The 19,100-nt window shown below is 48.2% G+C and overlaps 1 protein-coding gene across 2 annotated transcripts; it reads right to left on the bottom strand.

Moving 5' to 3' along the window:
• Positions 1-6,248: 6,248 nt before the first annotated feature.
• EREG (epiregulin) lies at positions 6,249-17,409 on the bottom strand. 2 transcript variants are annotated; one of them, XM_049814881.1, is made up of 5 exons: positions 17,265-17,409; positions 8,795-8,878; positions 8,218-8,341; positions 7,477-7,623; positions 6,249-6,464 (listed from the first exon to the last, which is right to left on the bottom strand). In XM_049814881.1, the coding sequence occupies exons 1-5, from the start codon at positions 17,269-17,271 to the stop codon at positions 6,404-6,406; spliced, it is 423 nt and encodes a 140-aa protein (XP_049670838.1). In that variant the 5' UTR covers positions 17,272-17,409; the 3' UTR covers positions 6,249-6,403. The 2 variants fall into 2 exon arrangements, with proteins under 2 accessions (XP_049670838.1, XP_049670837.1); XM_049814880.1 differs by lacking the exon at positions 17,265-17,409 and adding an exon at positions 15,606-15,732.
• Between the last annotated feature and the right edge of the window lie 1,691 nt (positions 17,410-19,100).

The raw sequence follows: 19,100 nt of genomic DNA, 5'->3' as shown, positions 1-19,100 counted from the left end.
ATACCCTTTCCTGGGGGTTCTTCCCATTTCCAAGACAAACATGTTACTAGTGAAAAGAAAAGGAGCTGGTCAGAAATCAGGCTGCCTGAAAATGACAGCTTAGACTCACTCTGCTGGGTTTTCCAGCTGTTGTAAATCCAGTCTCATTTCTGGTATTTGACCTTCATCATTTAAATGCTCCTGTCCTCCTGGTGAGCTTTCTACAGGGGCTAAAATTTGCTGTGCCTCGGTCTGCTCTCTCAGTGATGCTTGTTCTTGGCATGGGTGGGCTGAGCAGGCGGACCTCCTGAATGAGCTCCAAATGTTTGGGAGGTCACAGGTGCACTGATTTTGTGAGGTCCTGCGTTCTCCTGTTGCCTCCTGACTTCAATACTGTCTCTTTTTTACAGTCTAAAATCTCACCATCTTTTCTTGCCCTCATCTAAGCCCTATTCTTCCCTGATTTTCCGTCCCCTTATTACAACACTTCGGTCTGGTTTCCATCGCCCCCCTCTCAGCAGTGACCTGAAGGCTTATTGCCCTGTTGTGTGTGTCCAGATGGATATTCACCTCCCATCAGCTAGTCTTCTCTCCTGAAATTAACCCCTATTTTCCCGCCTCTACCGCCTAAATGACAGCAGTTCTGGGAGAGGCAGCTAAACTGGCTCCTCTTCCTCATTCGCGTGGCTTGTACAACTGCCTCGGCTTCCCGTTATAATGAAGGGCATCGACAACCAGCCTGACAAACCGCAATAGAAAGAGCCACCATCACAGGACCACTACCAAACGTGCATGGACAAATGGTGGTTCCCAGCTGGGGCTGGTCCCTGTTCACTACTGCATCTCGTCTGCTAAATTCCTACTGGGTTTTCCTATGAAGAGGCTGATGCCCTCTTGTGACTGGGTTGGAAGGATCAGACTGGCATCCACCAGGGTAGGGCAGAGAGATTTCTCAATATTTTTTGATCAGTTGTTTTAATCTCCCAGTTTGCTGGGAAAGCTTTTAATCATACAGGATGGAATTATATAATGGGAGTGTTGGAGTAATTTAGGTTTGGCACCAGCTTGATTAAAATAATGATGACTATTTGTGCAAGACCAAACTTCTACATTTACTGGTGGAACACCTTCCATCTGTCCTTCCTTCCATCCATCCTTTCTTCCCTCCTTCCATCTGTTCCATCCATCCATCCAACCATCCTTTCTTTATCATAAACAAAAAGGAGTACTGCTACTCCAGATTCGCAACGAGTGCGTGATTTGTAAGACTTTCCAGCCCATTTAACCTCCTCTCTCTCCTCCCTGTGCTCCACACCTGCCCTTCTCATGAGCAGCCCCGAGATGAGGTGCCAGATGCACTGTGCAATCCAAGGCTTGCCTCAGCGGGGACTAGGACCAGTTGTCCAAACGTCCTCCGCCTCTGTGATGTAACCTAAGACGGTCATGGAGGCTTCCTCCAGCTCTCGGCAAACTTGTGACATGACCGGCTGACGCACTGCAAGGAAACCCACTGAGGGGGACACATGACTCACAAAGGCTTGAGATTTCCAAAGCACCTCTAAGTGACATTACCACGAAGCAAGCAACAGGCAAGACGGCATCCAGAGAGAGAAAGGTCAGCCTCCCAAGTTAAATGCATTGCCATGTCATCTGTTGCATGGGCCACGGATGAAGAGTGTGTACTAAAGGAGGTTTGGTTTTAACCCCTGCGGTAGCCACGGACATTGTAGTAATGGCAATTCCCGGGTTGGTAACAGTGGGCACACCACAGAGGCTGAAAAAAGTTTCTCTCTCGAGAAGTGATAAGGTGAGGGATGGCTTAAGTTTCTGTGACCACTCCCATTCTGATCTCTGCAGTTTTGTGGCAGGCTGATGCTTTTGGAAAGATTTTTCTTCTAACACTCTCTTAAAAAAAGTCAGATATGTTGCGACCAGGGGAAATATTAACACCAGCAACATTTGCACAGATGCATAGCATTTCAGAGAGTTTACAGTAAGCCTTACTTCAAAAAAGCACCGTCCTTCTACAGAGCACCAAGGGAGGAGTTGTTGCCATTGCTTTCTAGGTCAGACAGCCCAAGGCTTGAAAGCAATCATCAGTTGTCCTTTGCCTGAATCCCAAGAGGCTGGAATGGGTTTCGGATAAAATAAACAGATGTGTGGGCAAGAACCCCACAGCAGCGTTACCGACGGGGCAGGTCTGGGATGGGGTAAGTTTTAAAATGATAGGGAGATGTCATATGGAGCACCACTGCAGCTGATGGGAGCTGTGGCTGCCCAGTCCTCCAGAGAGCTGCCAGCAAAAGCATCCCAGGTGGAAAAACTGCACAGCGATACGCTGGTGGCCCCGAGGATACGTACATGGCCGCGGTATCAGGTGGTTCTCTCTAGTACCAGTGTCTAGCGCCTGTCCCCCCCGTTTCACGTGCCTACTCTGCCGTGATGCAGTCTGACACCGGCATGGGAAAACTGCCCTGGCAGGAGCCTGTAACACTTGTGCAGGAGGCGAAGCCGTTCGGTAAGGAAGGCTTAGGCAGGGCAACCTGGGAGGCACACTGCAGGCGCTCTCGCCAGCAGAAAAAGAGTTGCAGCCAAAGGTGACTCTGACGGTGGGCGGTGCGGGTGAGGAAGAGCTGCACCAGAGGGATGGAGGTGGTACCAGCAGAAACCATGGAAAGAATGAGGGAGGTTCACTCTCCGAGACAAATTATTTGGGGTGTGTCATCAGGACCCAGCTGCGTGGTTGCCGGACTGGCAATCTACGTCCAGCCGGCACAAGCTGTTGAGGTGGCAGGCTGGTATGTGGCCCCAAGCTTTTCAGTTGCTCAATCATGTGCAGGAGTGAGAAAAACACAGGGTCTGGAAGGGCTGTTATGGGCTGGGAGTAAGATGAGCAACAGGATAGGTGGAGAAAGCCCAAGCCAAATCAAGACAGTCAGCTAAAATATTAAGACAGATATTTAAAAAAACAAACAAATCCTGCACAGGCCTGAAAGCAGACTATTCCTCTTAGATTTGCCTGACCCAAATAGCAAAAGGCATGATGAACCCCAGGCTGTTGCTGCTACTGCAGTTTAAAACTTCTGCAAGTGCTGCAGTGGAAAGATGCATCTTAAACTACTGTGGCTGCTCAGGTGCAGAGGGGCTGGCAGCAAGCCAGGCAGGGGTCGAGTCTGAAGCTTTTTGGCCACTGGAGCTCTAGTAATGGGACCTCAAACACACGGGGTCGTCATTAACAAAAGGTGGGGTGAGAGGACTGAGTCCCCTTTTGTGACACTCCTGCCAGGCGGAGCGGAGGAGCGGAAAGGGCAGCGTCTGGCAGTCGGAGCAAAAGCTCGGCTGGGCTGTGCGTGCCTCTGGGCTGAGTCTCCCCAGGGATCCAGGAAAAGTTTCTGGTGAATGAACAGGGACCGGCCAGAGCAGTTCATGGACAGGCAGGGAAGCCTGAAGGGGGGAAAAAGATGTGTCACCACATATCCTAACTGGGTCACAGCAAGAATGGAAGGAGGCTCCAAGAATTGATTTTTGCCCCATCTTCCCACTGGGAAAGGCTGCACTAACGAGGCTGTGGCTGGGGTTGCCATTAGCTGTCACCAGTTACCCGGCAGAACAGGTTCCTGTGTGACAACAGGACTACAGGAGAAGAGAGGAAGCGAAAAGCTGAAGAGCAGCTAATAAGGGCCCCGTGACACAGGGTTAACCCAGTTAACCGGGAATGACCAACGATCTCCTTCTAACTCAATGCTGAAGGGAAACATGAAAGACCAGGTGGACCAGGGAAAAATTTGTACCGACCAGACCCACCTTAAACATTGACTGACCCACACCGAGGACTGAATAAGGACTGATCTGTAGCACTGCCAAAAATGCGTGCTTAAGTTATCTCAGAAGATGGCAGAAGGTAGCCACGGGCTACCTGCACAGACCCAGCACCTCATGCATAAATGCTACAGGATAACCCAGTGTTTGAAAAAGATGGGCAAGATATCCCACGGTCACATCAACACAGGCTGTTCTGCGATAGACCTCAAGTCAAAAAGCAAGATCCAGCTTGCCTGCAGCCATAAGGACATATGCAAAGGCCATCCCTTCTACCGCTACATTGCCTTACTTGATCTGGAAGATGTTTTTGTCTTTGATCAATGTCGCTTGGTCAAGCTTTCCTCCTGAGAAGCGGCGATGAGCAAAGCATCGCTTAGTTTGGCTGAGCAGGCCTGGGTCCTGACTGCCCTTCGTTTGCCTGCAGGCCTGTGGCAGGCAGAAATGACATTGCGGCTGCAGCGTTGGGAAGCTGGTGGTGTACCTGCCAGAGAAACCACGAGAGCAGTGTGTGCTAGAAGGTCTGTAGCGAACGTAGTGGAGTGAGCAGCACAGAAAGTAACTCAATTCCAGGCTGTAGCCTTGCAACCAGAGCTCACGGGCAGCAGCCTGGAGCACCTGGGCTCTGCTGCTGTGTGCTGCTGGAGCAATCTATCGTGTGTAATGTCGGTCTGCTCAGATCACACCTTTGTTTTGCTAAGTAGACATCCCTCCTCCTCATCACCTCGTGTACTCCCCATTGGGGAGGGAACTGCAATGAAAGCTGGCAGATTATGGGCAGAGCTGTTTGATCACACCCCAGGTCCGCCTGACCACACCTTTCCAGTGGTTGGTGCTTGTCAGAGGAAAGATAGCAGAGAAAGTAAGGCCAAGCCAGGAAGCAAGTATCAAGCTGGGAAAGAAGCAGAGCTATCATTTCACGAGACTCATCTTTTCCAAAGGAAGGGGTATAGGCCACACAGCCAGGCCAGAGCACTCCGGCAAGCCTTTCCCACCTTGCCTCCCAACCCCAACTACAGGGACCCTCCTCAGGTCCCATTCACAGCCCCCCTGTTCTCCAGACACACTCCAAGAGCTACATTCCCAAAGACCGCTGCTGGCCCAATGACTTGCCGCAGCCGGCCTCCTTCTGCCAGATTGCTGCGCGTTGCGTAGACGAGCTCACGTGTTCCCTTTTGTGGCATATCACAGACTGGCTTTACTCAACAGGATAATGCAAGACAGATTTAAAGTCCTGCTACCTACAAGCTCAGCTGAAATTTGTTACTGGACTACACACAGCAGAAAAGCAAGGAAAGCCACTTCTGAGAACAAGATCCCCCCTTTCATTTGCTTGATCTCAGGAGCATCTAATACAGGAAGGCAGATTAAGGAGAGAGGGAAAGAGCCAGTTTATGCCTCCACAAGGGCCTCTGGCTGACTGAAAGCTTCTGAAATAGCACTCTCACTTTGTGATTTCTCAGGTCCCACCACTCTTCCTTACAAAGATCCTATTGCACAGCTCAAGAGATCAGAGGTCTCACACCCATAAGCACCAAGCAACGCAAGCTGACGCAGCTCCTGTGGACCTCTGGCAAAGGCTGGGAATGATGTAAAGGTTCTGCTTGTTCTTTTTTCAAATCTTGTGAAAGTGTGAGAAGTGATGGGATTAACAGGGACGATTCAGATGCTGCAAGAATCCCTCCTGTTCACCAGGAGCCACACTCAGGGTGCAGCTAAACACAGTGGACTATCCTATCGTTATTTTAGACCAACAAGGTATCTACATTAAGCCCAAACTGAAAACCTCTCCTTCCCCTGCTCCCAGCTGTATGAAAGATACTATGGCAGAAACACGATGGGGAGGACTGGAGTCCTGGTACTGGTTTCTGAGGGAGCCTTCTTCCTGTAGCTACACTCACACCCTGAGCTGCCACATGTTACGACGTTCAGCTGCAGAGACTGATCAACTTCTGCTGCCACCCCCCCTGCTGTAATCCAAAATATACCCAGCACAACTTTCCTGAGGGTATGGATGAGCCGAGATCCATGCTGCTGTCATGTTGGATAGGCTGTGCTAGGAGCTGCGCTCCTTTTTCTTTTAAGTTGTCCCCCAATTACGCCAGCTAATAGCTATGTTCATTGGAACTAAGGTGCACTGATACATATTATTAGCGATACTATGGTTTCTCTCTCCAAAAACTAACAGCTGGGGCTTCAAACATTCTGCTCAGCCAAGCCATGCCAAGTTTCACTTCAATCAAACCACACAGATATTTTGACTTTGTCTAGAACTTTTATTTCAAGGAGTAGAATTGTTTTAAGCATATTCACAAGAATAAATATAAAATTACTCTTCAGAGTAAGAAGATGAGTTTTTATAAAAATATATCTCTATCCCACAGAACCACTTAGGTGGGGTTCTCGCTAGGAAATATTATTTAATAAAAAAATAAAACACTGAAAATAAAATGCTTGACCTATACTGATTGGATCACCAAACAATTGAAATTTTTAAAAGGATATAAATATTGTAAATATTGTTAACAAAAATAACATTTAAATAGATGGAAAGCCACTGAGTCCACGCAGATGAATGGAACGCTGTAGGAAGCCACCGTTTCTTCTACAAGGCACCAACTTCCTTGTATTCGCTGGCATTCGTTTGTCTCTTCTTGCTTCGGTACCTGGAAGCAGAAAAGAGAAGTGTGAGTTCTGGAAAGCCAGTTGTTCCAAATGGCTTTTGGGGGACTGAAGGGAGCGGGGGGTGAAGGAAGTAAAAAAAAATAAAAATGCTGCATGACCTCCTCACATTTGTTTTAAACCTTTAGCAGCTAGGCTCTGTCTCTGCCCATTTCCAGGTCTGAGATAACTTGCACGCAGAGTCTCATTTCTCAACTCTTCATTGAAGATTTCACATCTGCATTAAAGTCTTGCTGCTGGTACTAGGTTTGTCTTTGAGAAATCCTGCTGGATCCTTCCCTGCCACAGGGCTGAGTACTCTAACCAACTAGGCCATCTTCTGTTTGAGATGATGCACCATCGAGTCTCCAGGTAGGGAAGAGCAATTACAGTGGTTACCATTTAGCTGTCAGATCTGTGAAGCTGAGCTCTCCCTCTGGGGGTTGTGCCACCTTCTAGGCTCTCTGACAGCTGCTTAGGATTAGTTATTAGCCTGAAGAATGACTCCTGCTGCTTGTGGGTCTGTTAATGGAGAAGACTACTGTCCTCCATGGTAAAGTGGATAAGGCAATGCTCATGATATCACAGTCACCACAATAACACGGCAGATAAACAAATTAGCTAGTATTAATCCAGTTGCTTTCTGGTTTCTGATGACTGGCGCAATGGCATTACTGAGAAAAGGAACTAGAATTTTCCTACTCCCTGTCTGCTCTCTCCTTGACCTCAACAGACCTCCTAAGACAGACTTTAGCCAACCTATACAGTCCTCCGTCAGGGTTAAAAGGCATATGAGGGTGCTGTTGCGTAGCGCGCAATTTGCGTTATGCTACGCAGTCAGCATGCTTCCTTTTTTGAACACTTCACTAAATGCAGGCTAGCAGATCTGTATATCAAACTATGTCCACACAGTCAGGTGAGTGTAGGTATCCCAGTCTATCTGGAGATACTCAGTGGACATCTTACTACACATACAGCTGACTCCCCTTCCTGAGCCTTGAAGAAAATCCTTCTTACCTTCTGCAGATGTAGTAGCTTGCAATAGAGACGGCAGTGAGGAAAAGTAGAACTATGATAACTGTCAGTGCCACGTACTCCTTACTGAGGGGTTGTCTGACAAGTTCTGAATGCACACATCGGACACCAGAGAAGCCTACGTCACACCTGAGGATAAGAGACACAGAATTAGAGGCATCATTGTGGGGTTACACTTTAGTAGCACTTTAGTAGTCCACAAAGCATGCTATACTGCTGGTCTGGTGTTTCCTCAGGGACAAGCTATTTGAACTGATATAACTCAAGCCCATGTCGTCCTAGAAATGGTTGCAAATTCTTCAGGTAAAGGAGGAATACCCTTAAAAATGCACAGAGGGTCATTATTTTGTAGGCTGAATCAAGGGGTAGACTTTGCTACTTTGCCTGAGGTCTGGATCTCACACTACTGTAAATACAGATGAACAGGGAAGCACATTGGAATGAGTGTTCCAAGTTTAAGTTGGGTTGGTGACTAATTTCAGGTGTTTAAGACTCTCACTCAGGTTTCACTGGAGCCAGTACATGTGCTTAACCCATGCTTAAATACAGCTGAGTTGTATTACAGATACACTGCTACTCTTTAAGTTCTTGTGAACATTTAAATACTTTGCTGGATTGGTGTTCCAACTAAGTGTCAACAGCAGCGAGGTCAAAGGCCACACACAGTTCATCTCAAAGCCCACCTCAGGGAGGTGTGCAGGACACATTGCGCCCTGTCCATACCTGCAATAGTGCTCATCCAAGTCCACTATGTACACGCACTGTCCGTGGAAGCAGTAGTCCTTCATTTCAGGCTTGCATCTAGTTATCCCGACTTGAGCCACACGTGGACTGTTCTCTGTCTGGACTGCAAGGAGATTTTGTTAGCATCTCATCAGTCTTATTTCCCCTTTCTATTTCCCAAGCAGTGTACAAGCTTTACAAGTACAACTAACAGTCTCCCTACCAAGAGACCTCCAGTGCAGTAGGCATTAAAGCAGGTGAGCAATCTGAACAGGGAGAGCATTCTCCTAGGCCAGAGTTATATTGGCTTTTCCTTCAGGAGTTCCACACAAGCTATTTCTGCTTTTACAGCAGAGTTCTCACCTCAGACAAAGCTGTTCTGCTGAAGAAGCAATATTCAAGGAAATGCAGGCTAAAAAATGCTTCGTGTTCAACAACACTGAGCACTTTGCAGGACATTGGCAATATTGCTCAACAGAAAAATTATTTCCAAGGGCACCTCAGTGAGTCCACCAGCCCAAGGAAGATAGGAACCAAAGACTTTTTAAATGACAGGAGAGCTGTGCAGTACACTTACTTAGTGCTGTTGTGCAGTTCTCCATTTCACCAGGCCCACATAATGGGATCACTGTTGTGCCCAGGACTCCTTGCAATAGGTAACCTATAAGAGAATAAAAAGAAGAGTCAAAACTAGACACTTTTCAAGTACAGTTAAGTATTTCAGCTGGAGTACTCATGAAGTTAATACAAGAACAGAAGTATTTTATCTTAGTAGTAAGATGAAAAAATATAGGTCTGAGAGATCTGCTGCCTATATTATATAAGGCAGCCCTGAGAAACATCTCTGAAATACAAAAGTAGAACAGATTTCAAACAGAAACTTGCTGTCTGTGACGACCCCTCACCCACACTCTGAGTGAAACTGGGCAGGAACAGGCTTGGAGAGATTACACAGGAGAGGCAGAAATTAGGCCATCGCTGATTATGTTAGCTTTCTGACTAGTCTGGTATGGCACCTGTGCAAGGGACGCAGCCAGGGCTCCACAATTAGGCATGACAATCCAGCATTCATCGCAGGAGGAGTTCTTTTGGTGATCAAAATCAAGATGTCCTTGAGTCACAAGGGTCCACAGGGAGACAATTTCCTAGGACTTAGCAAGTCAGTGCAGCTGGTGACTCAGCACACCAGGTCAGCACTGAGCCAGGCTCAGTGCCCCACCACTAGCTTCCAAGACCACATACTGCTCAAGGTAGGCTTAACGAAAAAGCTGCTCTCTATCAGCAAAGAGCTTCCTCAGCCCTGTACTTGCTGTAACCAGCCTGAAAAGCTGGACAGTTCCTGCACTAACACACTCTCGTGTTGGAGTTTTTCAGTTAAAAGACCACTTGCAAAGACAGCTAACACAAGATACCAAACCCCCTTCGTCCGGTCACTCGGTTGGAGAGGTTACGACCACTTTACGGATCCTGGGCCACTGTTAACTTATCTCAGCAGAAGCCCAGAAGAAAACGGGTACATTTCTGTCCTTCCTTCACTATCCACACTAAAGAAAACCACAGCTCTGCAGGTTTGATGTGGGTACCAGACATAATAGGAGACTGCACCACACAGGCTGAGGAGTTTGGGTACTGCAGCCGTGGCTGCATTTCCTTGGGGGGCAAAGGCCCTCCCTCCTTGCCTTCTCTTAGAGATTCAGTGTATAAAGCATTTTGACATCTTTTGGGCTGTACAGTGCTGCACAGGCACAGCCTTCAGGTACCCTACTAGTTAAACGAACATTTCCAAGCAGGATTTGAAGGCCAACACAAGTCCTTGTAACTTCATGGCTAGCCCATGAGGAACAGTCAATGTTTGCCCCAGCTGGCCACGAAATCCACTTGGCTAACACTCCTGCTGTGGTCACAAACTGACCTGCTCATGAACTGCTTAGTCATCAGCCCCATTCCACGGAAGTCTGTAATTTGTGTCTTTGGGCTGTTTGCCTCTATTAACTTGTCAGGTCATGCATGTCTAATGGAGGGAGTGTGCCTTCATAATTTCTTGATCACTCTAATTCAACTCCAGTTAATAGAAAGTTTCATTACATCTCAGAGTTAAATCTAGTAGTGATTGATGGATTTCCTGCAGCTCATCTATTTCTGGGTGATCAGCAGGCTTCCTTTAAGCTTTATTCCAGCTAGATACAAGAACAGCAGGAATATCCATCTTAGAGGGACAGGAGGTTTTTGCATGGGTGTTTGTTCTTCTTTAAAAAACACCATTCCTTCTCCTTACCTTCCTCTCCACCACACTGCTTGCAAAGCTAATAAGCCAAGTTGCCACCAAGCTTTAGAAGAGGGGACAAAGACTAGGTCTAGCAAAGTGAGAGCCACGGTAACAGACCAATGATGCCAGCATCTTGACTTGTACAGGAGACTAAGCTGGAGACATCTGCGCCTGCTAGCATGACTCAGCAGGACCTGCCTTTCACTGCAATGGGGCAGCACCAGCAAGTTTACTTACAGGGTGGGAAATTTTTTATTTATTTATTTTTTAAAACAGAACTATCCTCACTATAGATTTCATCAGGATAAGCAGTTGAACACTTCTGTGAGGCCAATTTGAGTTGCCACAACAGACAGTTAAAGTGTTTGAAGGACGAGGCCATCAGCTGACAGACAGTGACAGCTCAGTTACTGCCAGAACGGCAGGCTTTGAACTTCAACCAGGGACCCGGTGTCCCAAATGATGCCGGGAAAAGAAGATTTACCGAGTCCGTCCTTCTTCCCAGGACCTAGACGGAAATTTTAGAAGTGCTCCATGGACTAAACTGCTCCCTCAGCAGGGAGCAGCTGCGGCACAGGACAGCTCTGTCCCACTGAGTATATACCATGTCATTCCAAGTAGCGATGCTGAAATCCTGAGACTAATGAGAGTTAGTGACCCGAGGCTCCCTCCTGTTCCCTGTGTACTGCTGCTATCAACTCCGTGTGACGTGCTATGGCAAGATTTGGTCTCGGGGCCACATGATAATAATGAACATAAGTCAAGGCAAAATATGCTACAGGTACCTGATGTATCCACTTCTATTGTACTTAGTTAAGTAGATGGATTAAGCCAGCTGATGATCTCTTTTAGCCTACATATGTTTCTGCTTGCATACTTCCTTGATCTGAGCATAATTTGAGCAGTTGTTCCCTGTCCAAGAGTTACCAGAACCTGGCTTTTGCATCTGAGAAACTCAAACCTAGGTACATGGAAGAGACTGATCAGCTCTTTCTCTTTGCTTGAGAAGGAGGCACCACTTTCCAGCTAGAGGAAAGGCCAAAATTCAGACACCTGTGAGGGGCAAATTAAAAATAACCTCCTCCTACCACACCGAACAAAGGCTTGCCCCATTCCAGCCATGTGCAACAACCAATAGCCTCCTCTGCCTGACTGCAGACACACAGACCGGAAAGGCTAGAGCACAGGCGTGGATATTTGCTGACACCCAGCAGTATTTTCTGTGTTTGGGCAAAGTTCTTCCTGCTCTGCACTGTTATATTTTGCCCTTTCCCCCATATGCATACCTATCCTCTGACATCAATGGGAGGGGGATCCTGCAGGAGGATAAGGGATCCACATACTGCAACAGCAAAGGAGAGCCTTTCCCAGAATAATTATCAGATGAGGTATACTAAACATAGGACCTGGGAGAGGTAGTTATATTTTTATTCCTTCGCTGTTCACTAAGCAAATACTCTACAGGGTACAAGGTAACAGTAATGAGATGGTAGATATTCATGCGTGCCTCACAAGAATGCAAGTGCTACGCTTACTGCTACAGCACTACAATGCACGCACAACACCGTCTGGTACTGTGGGAGTTCCTGTCAGGTTAACACTGACAGCAGTGGCTATTACCAGAACAGGAATAATGCTGCTGTTTACTTGTCCTTCCACAAAGGATGAAAGGAAAATGAGGGATGGAGACTGGCTGCCTTTGCTTCCTGCAGCCTTCATCAGAGATGACATGCAAGGGCTAATTATCAGTTCATCCACTGAAAGCCAGCTATAGTTTACAGTTACAGGACAACTGCTAAGGAAGAAAGATGCGTATAACTGAGAACTAGTCTCTTTACAAGATTTACACCCATTTTAAAGGGGAATTGAAAGGTTTCGGAAAGGTCAATCATCACTTGAGTTGGCTTTGCCTGTCACCGAGATCACTAGTCTTGTCCTAGTTCATCTGAAGAAGAACCCATGATGCTACTTCACATGTGGAATCTCTGCGGGTCTCTCTGCCACAGTGGTAGTGCCTACACTTTTCACATAGGTTGCACTTTCAAAGCAATGCCAAGCACAGAAGTATCCAGGTGACACACACCTGGACGATCTCAGCCCATTTTTAACTCTAGAGACAGATCAAGGTGGATCCCCGTTACCCGATCTTGGACACCCAGACCATGTCTGACTGTCTAAGGCCTTCTTTGTACAGACTAAGCAGGAAACATGGAAGTTAGCCAGTCTGTCCTATTGGCTTTATGAACACCGTTACTACCACCGTTTAACTCTGGTGCATTGCTCTCTGCATTTCTCTGCTGCTAGTCTCTCTAGCTAGCCACGGAAGTTTGCAGGCCATCTCAGACAAAGCACACACCCCTGGCCACAAAGTCTAGGTGCGTGGTTGTGTTTTAGATGAGGATCACAGAAATGTAGACTTAGCCATGAAAGCCTTGCAAACAACTTACTCTTATTCAAGATTTGGCTGTGCAACTATACGCCTTGCTCACATCACTTGCAGCATCTCTTGAGTTCAGGTGACCTATGCAGGCTAAGTATTTTTTCCTGGGACAGGGGAAACGGTCATTCGAGATAATTTTAACCACCTCAGACAAAGCACACCTCCCCATCCTTGCACTCAGGATACATCATCTGGCTGCTTCTTCATGTTTTGGGTAGGATGTACACGGTGCCTAGTTGCCTGACTATGCCCATCAAGGCAGGTGCCCAACACTCTTCTTCCTGAAATATGACATACAAGATGTATGGGTTTCTCTTCTCACCCATGTGAAAGGAGACGCTATCAGCCCTTTCCACCCCTCATCCCCCTGCAGTCTATGTGTGTTTGGCCTATTGTCTAAATGGACGCACCAGATGCGATGGTACTGAGAGATATGCTCAGATAAACTACCTTTACGACAACTGGACAGAAGTATCTGTACATGTTTCTGGGAAGTAGCGTCCAGGCTCCCCCATCTCACATTTTGTACCCATGGCTTCAGAACTGCCAACTCAAAGTCATGGATGCCCGGAGCCAGGCCAGGGAAGCTCTAAGGCAGCCCTGGAAATACTAGCCTCTACGGGAAGACTATTGCTCCAAAACTGCTACAAGCCCAAGTGATCATCTTCAACATTGTGCCAGGACTTACCCTTAAGCAGAGATAATGCAGATAATTACGTATTATGTGCACCCAGTCATCCCAGTATTGCTTCCACCCCTGTGGAAACCTACACACCAGTAAACTTACTCATGTGCTACCCCTGTGCCTGGGCCCCTCTGCATTCCACGACATGCGTGGGGGCAGAGGTCCCTACACCACAAAAGCAGAAATCCATTACTGCTTCCAGCCTGACACATCAGTCACTGACATTCTCCACATTTCCAGACCCAACGACCTTTATGCTCAGCCCACTTGCTGATGGCCAGACAAATGTGATGCAGGAAAACATGATCACCATCTCCTGAAGCTGTCCAGTGAATCTGGAGATCCAAAGCCTGCCTTCCCTACTGAGTGGGCATTACAGTAACTGCAAGGGGACCAGTGCCAAGGCTCCTTCAGTAACTCATGGAAAAAGCAGGGCCTGGGCTTTGCTCCATTGCCGCCACATCACCATGTGGCTGGCACAGCACCATGGCTCCTCAGGGGTGAGCGATGGCTCTCTCCCACCACTGCCTTTCTGCTGCACAGTCACCAAGCCCATGATAGCGAGGATATGAAGCTGGCAATGACTGTCACTTCAGTTAGGCTTCAGCCATTCAGCAGAGAACCTCTTAAAGTCTGACAAAACGCCAGCTACAGACAGTCTTCCCAGCTTCTGCCGGTGGCACCGACTTCTGCTTACACTACAGACCTGGGAGGGAAAGGCAGCAAAGTGCTCCTACAACTCCTTATGATGCCATCTAGCTATGACTAATCTATCCCTTAGTATTAGATTTTGTGCCTGCCCCAGAAATAAATAAATCCATATACAAATCCATAAAGACCTACGAGTTCCTTCCCAGTTTTGTGCAGTTCCCAGCCAGTTTTGTGCAAAGCATAGCTGAGTCACAGACAGCAAGATATTTAGCCCACTGTCCTGGCAAGTAAGATGCTGTGCAGCAGCTGATCCATAAGCTATTATGGAAATACCTGGCCAAGATGAAAGACAGAAACTCATGCTGCAGTGGGCTTAGCAGATGAGGGAACACCTGCTCCCAAAGAGAAGTCTTGGGAACTAAGCCTCCCTGTCGACTGTGACCCTGAGCCCAACATCATGAGTGTGAGAATATGCTTTACCATTAAAGCAGCGTGTGAGCACACCAGGTCTCGGTCCTGCCTCAAACATTTGCTGCCCACACAGTTCGAGTCACCTCGCAAGGTCAGCTCTCAGCAGTCACTGCCAGAGCCCAGCGGAGGTGTGTGGCAAGGATCAGTTGTTGGTTCACAGCACACCCAGGCTCCAGGACTCTCAATGCTCTAAGGATACACGTGTTCACTTTGGACTTTCAGGTAGCTTATGTCATGCAGTAGAATAACACACTGCCAATGAGGAGATGGAGAAGTGTCAAGCAGAGGGAGGCCACAACTTGTTTTGTTACCATAAGGAAGTCTCTGCTGCCGTGGGGATTCACCTGCTGAGCTCACCCAGAGCACGGCCTGGGTGAAGGCAGCAGGACCAGACCACAGACAAGACAGGACAAGGTGGAAGAGAACAGACTGCACTGCCTTGAGCAGACTGTGCTGCAAGAAGAATTGGGGAGAAGGGGAACGAACATTCACCACCGCTCAGTCAGAGGGCACACCTGGGCATCGCCCAAGCAACAAAACGTCCCACGACAGCACGCCACGGAGCAAGACCCGTGCGCTCCGCTCCTCGTCTCTTACAGCCGCCCAGGTACACCCATCCCTGCCCATGACTTCATCTTGGAGAAGAAACGCATTGGCTTCACCCGAAGGCAAGCTGAGCTTTACGTTTTGCCAGAGGTTTTCCAGCAGCTACTGAACGCCCCAGCCCCGCCACTCAGCAGCGCCCGATACCCCGCCAGCCCCTGCCCCGGGGTGGGGGGCAAAGGAGCCGGCTGCCCCTCGGAGCGGAACGCAGCGGCTCGCCACGGTCCCCCCCGCCCCGACCCGCGGAGGGGAGACACGACGACGGCACTCACCGAGGAAGAGCAGCAGGCTGCTGCCCCGCAGACAGCTGGCGTCCATCGCCCTCGCGTCCCCGTGGAGAAGAGAGGAGGAAGAAGAAGAAGAAGAGAGGGAGCGAGAGGAGGGAGGGAGGCAGGCGGCTGCGGCGGAGCGGCGGGAGCGGTGTGGGTGCCGGCCGCGCCGCCCCGGACCTTTATGGGCCGGGCGGGAGAGGCGGAGCGCCGCTCGCCGGTGATGAAACCCCGGCTCGGCTCCGGAGAGGTGCCCGGCCCCGGCCTCCTCGCTTCCTGCCCCGCCGCCCCCCGCGGGCCGGGCCGGGCCGGGCCGCCTCCGGCGGGCAGGGGCGGGCGGCCGCCCTCCTTCCCTCCCTCCGTCTCCCCCCGGGCCCCTGCGCCCCGCTTCGGCGGGGCGAGGGGGCGAGGGGAGACCCGGCCGGCCACACTCCTGCCTGACCCCTCCGGCTGCTGTCCGGCTACGTTGGGTTCTCCTTATTTTAGCAAACGTTACCGCAAATAGTACGTGGGCTCGTAAAATCACCCGTCCCCTCTGAGCAACCCGGCCAAGACACTGATGCCCGGGACTTCCCAGGGCAATGGATGCCCACGGCTGACTGCACAGCCTCGGCGCCGCTGCCTTCTGCTTGCTTGCTTGCCCTAAATTCATCGCTGCCAGGCGTTAACGGTGGGAGACTGTGCCGGTTGCAGCGTGGAGCCAGAGTCGAGCGCTGCCCGGGTGGGCTCTGCCTGCACACAACCAGTGGACCGCTGGGCCGCTGCGCTGCCACGAACGCTGCCCGCCCATGAACCAAGGTCTGGAGAACACCTCTGGGCGGGCAGCCAGAAGCTTGCTGCCTTCCCTAATCTCCCATCTCCTGGCATTTCTGAAGTGACCCTTGGCACGCACGTGCTGCCGCCGGGGACCCTCGGTGCTGGGGGCAGAAACGCTCTATTAAGTTACAGCACAGGCCACAGGAATGCCAGCCAGCACCTCATCCAGCATCTGGACTGGCCGCGATGGTCCCAAGGTCAGTGGGTGCTTACACTGCATTGCCCCTCCAGCCCTGGGGCCCCGTCACAGCCCGGAAGCATGGGCAGCTCCCGGTAGCAACAGATCTTTCAGTTACTTAGATAGCAGTCAACTCGGTACAGCTATTTTAAAAAAAATATTCCTTTCAAGCATCTTGTCAAAGCCCACACACTCTGTCACTATGGTAGTCAAGGCCTCATTCAGCATTTAGATCCCATCATTGGGTAGCCGAGGGACACCCCACCCCCAAATCCTTACTGTACACATTTGCCTGAAATACAAAGGGTGTTTTATCTAAACAAGTTGCCCAGCAATGGTGGCTATTCCTTTTCCTTTTAAAGCAAAAACCTTCTTCCTCTGCCTTACCGCTTTCCATCATCAAAAAAGGCAAGGTGATATCCCATTTACTGCAGAACTGATAAGTCTATCTCATAGTGTAAGGAATTTGAGTATTTATAGCAAGGTGCAGTTTAATAGCTGATGACTCAAGGACCCATAGTTTCTCCATTTTATAAGTGGTTATTGATACAAGACAGTTAATTGTAGAAGATACTGCAGAACATGATATACTACAGCACCACGTTCGGATTGCAATTATAAGTAATAAACACATTAATTCAGGGAGCTGGAATAGATCTGGTACTTACAAATCATAGTCCTCCTTATGTTGGAGAGTTTTCTTAGGTCTACAAAAGCATGGAGATGCTGAAAAGTAAAAAAGGCAATGTGCTACCATAGAATTTTATGTCAGCGCCATTTATTAATTATCCAAATGGTATGAGAGTTGGCAAGATAAATGTAATAAAGATCAGCATTAAAGAAGCATTTAGAAGTTCATCCTCCACAACTAAGTGGGCATGATATAGCCAGAATCTTTTTCTAGTCTCCTTCCCCCCCCCCCCCCCAACATTAGGGTCACGTTTTACCCCCATACAATCAGTATATCACTTTTAAAATTAGCAGATGGTAGCTTTTTTTGATGCCGCATGACTGTTTTCATTGCTGCTTTAATTTGGGCTGATCCTCCTTACTAAGAATTTTACTGCCTGCTCTTTCAGGGCTCGTAATGAGTCAAGGAAGGAATTGCAATGATTAGCAAAGCATATCTGTGTGTGGGCATACAGATGCCTTAAAAAGCAGCATCACTGTAGAACTTCAACTTTATAATTAATTTCACCCTTAAATTCCTGCATGATTTATCCTCTGAAAGACAGCATTTAATTATAGTCTTGTACCAGTATCCAGATACCAAGTAACGCTGACACAATTGGAGCAATTAATTGGAATTTCCTCTTTCAGATTTGAATATATGGAAAACAAGTATCATACACGCATCTTTGTTTTATCTTTCTGTAATGTTCTTTGTCTCACGGTATGTGGTTCCGCATCTGGCATCCCCGCTTGCGGCTTTCACCATCCTCTCCTCCACGTGGAGGCTGCCTCGTTGAATAAAGTTGATAGATACTGAAACAAGGGGAGGCACACGTCAATACCTTAAGAGCCAATTTTCCAAGAGGCTATTCACACTGAGTAGTGCCTCCTGCACCGACAGGTTCATTGTAAGGCAGATTCATTGCATCCCACAGATCTGAGTATAGAATGACATGTCTGTACAATGCCGAGAGGTAGCACTGATTGGGCAACGGAGCATCACGGGTGCATTTCAGCTAGTGGCCTCAATTTCAGCTGGGGTGAACTGGCACGCCCAAGTCAAGTCAATGATGGATTTATGCCACTTGGCATCAGACCAGCAAGTAGCCCCCAGAATGCTTTGAAATTTCAGGATTTTCTTCTTTACAAAGTGTAACAAGTATACGAGGAAATACCTTAAGAACTTGTTCAAAAGACCTACTCGCTTTTGCTACCTTGCAATGGCTTAATAGCCATCTTTACAGAAAACCTCTTTACATAGTACATAGGCTCAACTCAAGTCCATGATGTGCTTAATCCTCTTTCAATGTCGCAAGTATTCACATCTCCTTTTTTTTTGGACAGAGCAACAGATTCATAGCAGTGATTATTTCAAGGGTATGGATTGAGCTTCGTCTACTAGTTTAGCTATCACTGATGACACAGAAGATTTTCTACGAACAACATACCCTCTTCAACTTAGAGAGGAAAAAATACAGGTTAAATGTACATTTGTCTGTGCTTGAAAATACTTTTCCTCATGGTGGTTTGCCGTAAAGAATATACATGCGTTCACAGCAATGAACTGTCACTTTATGTATGTGTTTTTACGTAACTAAAATCATACATGACAAGTGACTCTACTACTTACCTTAGCTGCTTTCTGTAGCACTTGCATCCAGTTTTATGTATTGCTGTCATGGGGATGGATCTGCATTGGTTTCGTCTGTCGAGAATTAAGACCTATTTGCAAAATCAACGTTTCTTTGTTACAAAGCATTTTTGAAACAGGAAGAAAACAATTCCTCGTCTTGCACTGAAGCACTTGCCCTGTTACACACGCATATAAAGTA

The sequence above is a fragment of the Accipiter gentilis genome, chromosome 12 (assembly GCF_929443795.1).
Source record: "Accipiter gentilis chromosome 12, bAccGen1.1, whole genome shotgun sequence".
In the NCBI taxonomy this organism is placed as follows: Eukaryota; Metazoa; Chordata; class Aves; order Accipitriformes; family Accipitridae; genus Astur; species Astur gentilis.
The sequence above is the reverse complement of the archived record's forward strand: the minus strand, read 5'-3'. Positions and strand labels throughout refer to the sequence as shown.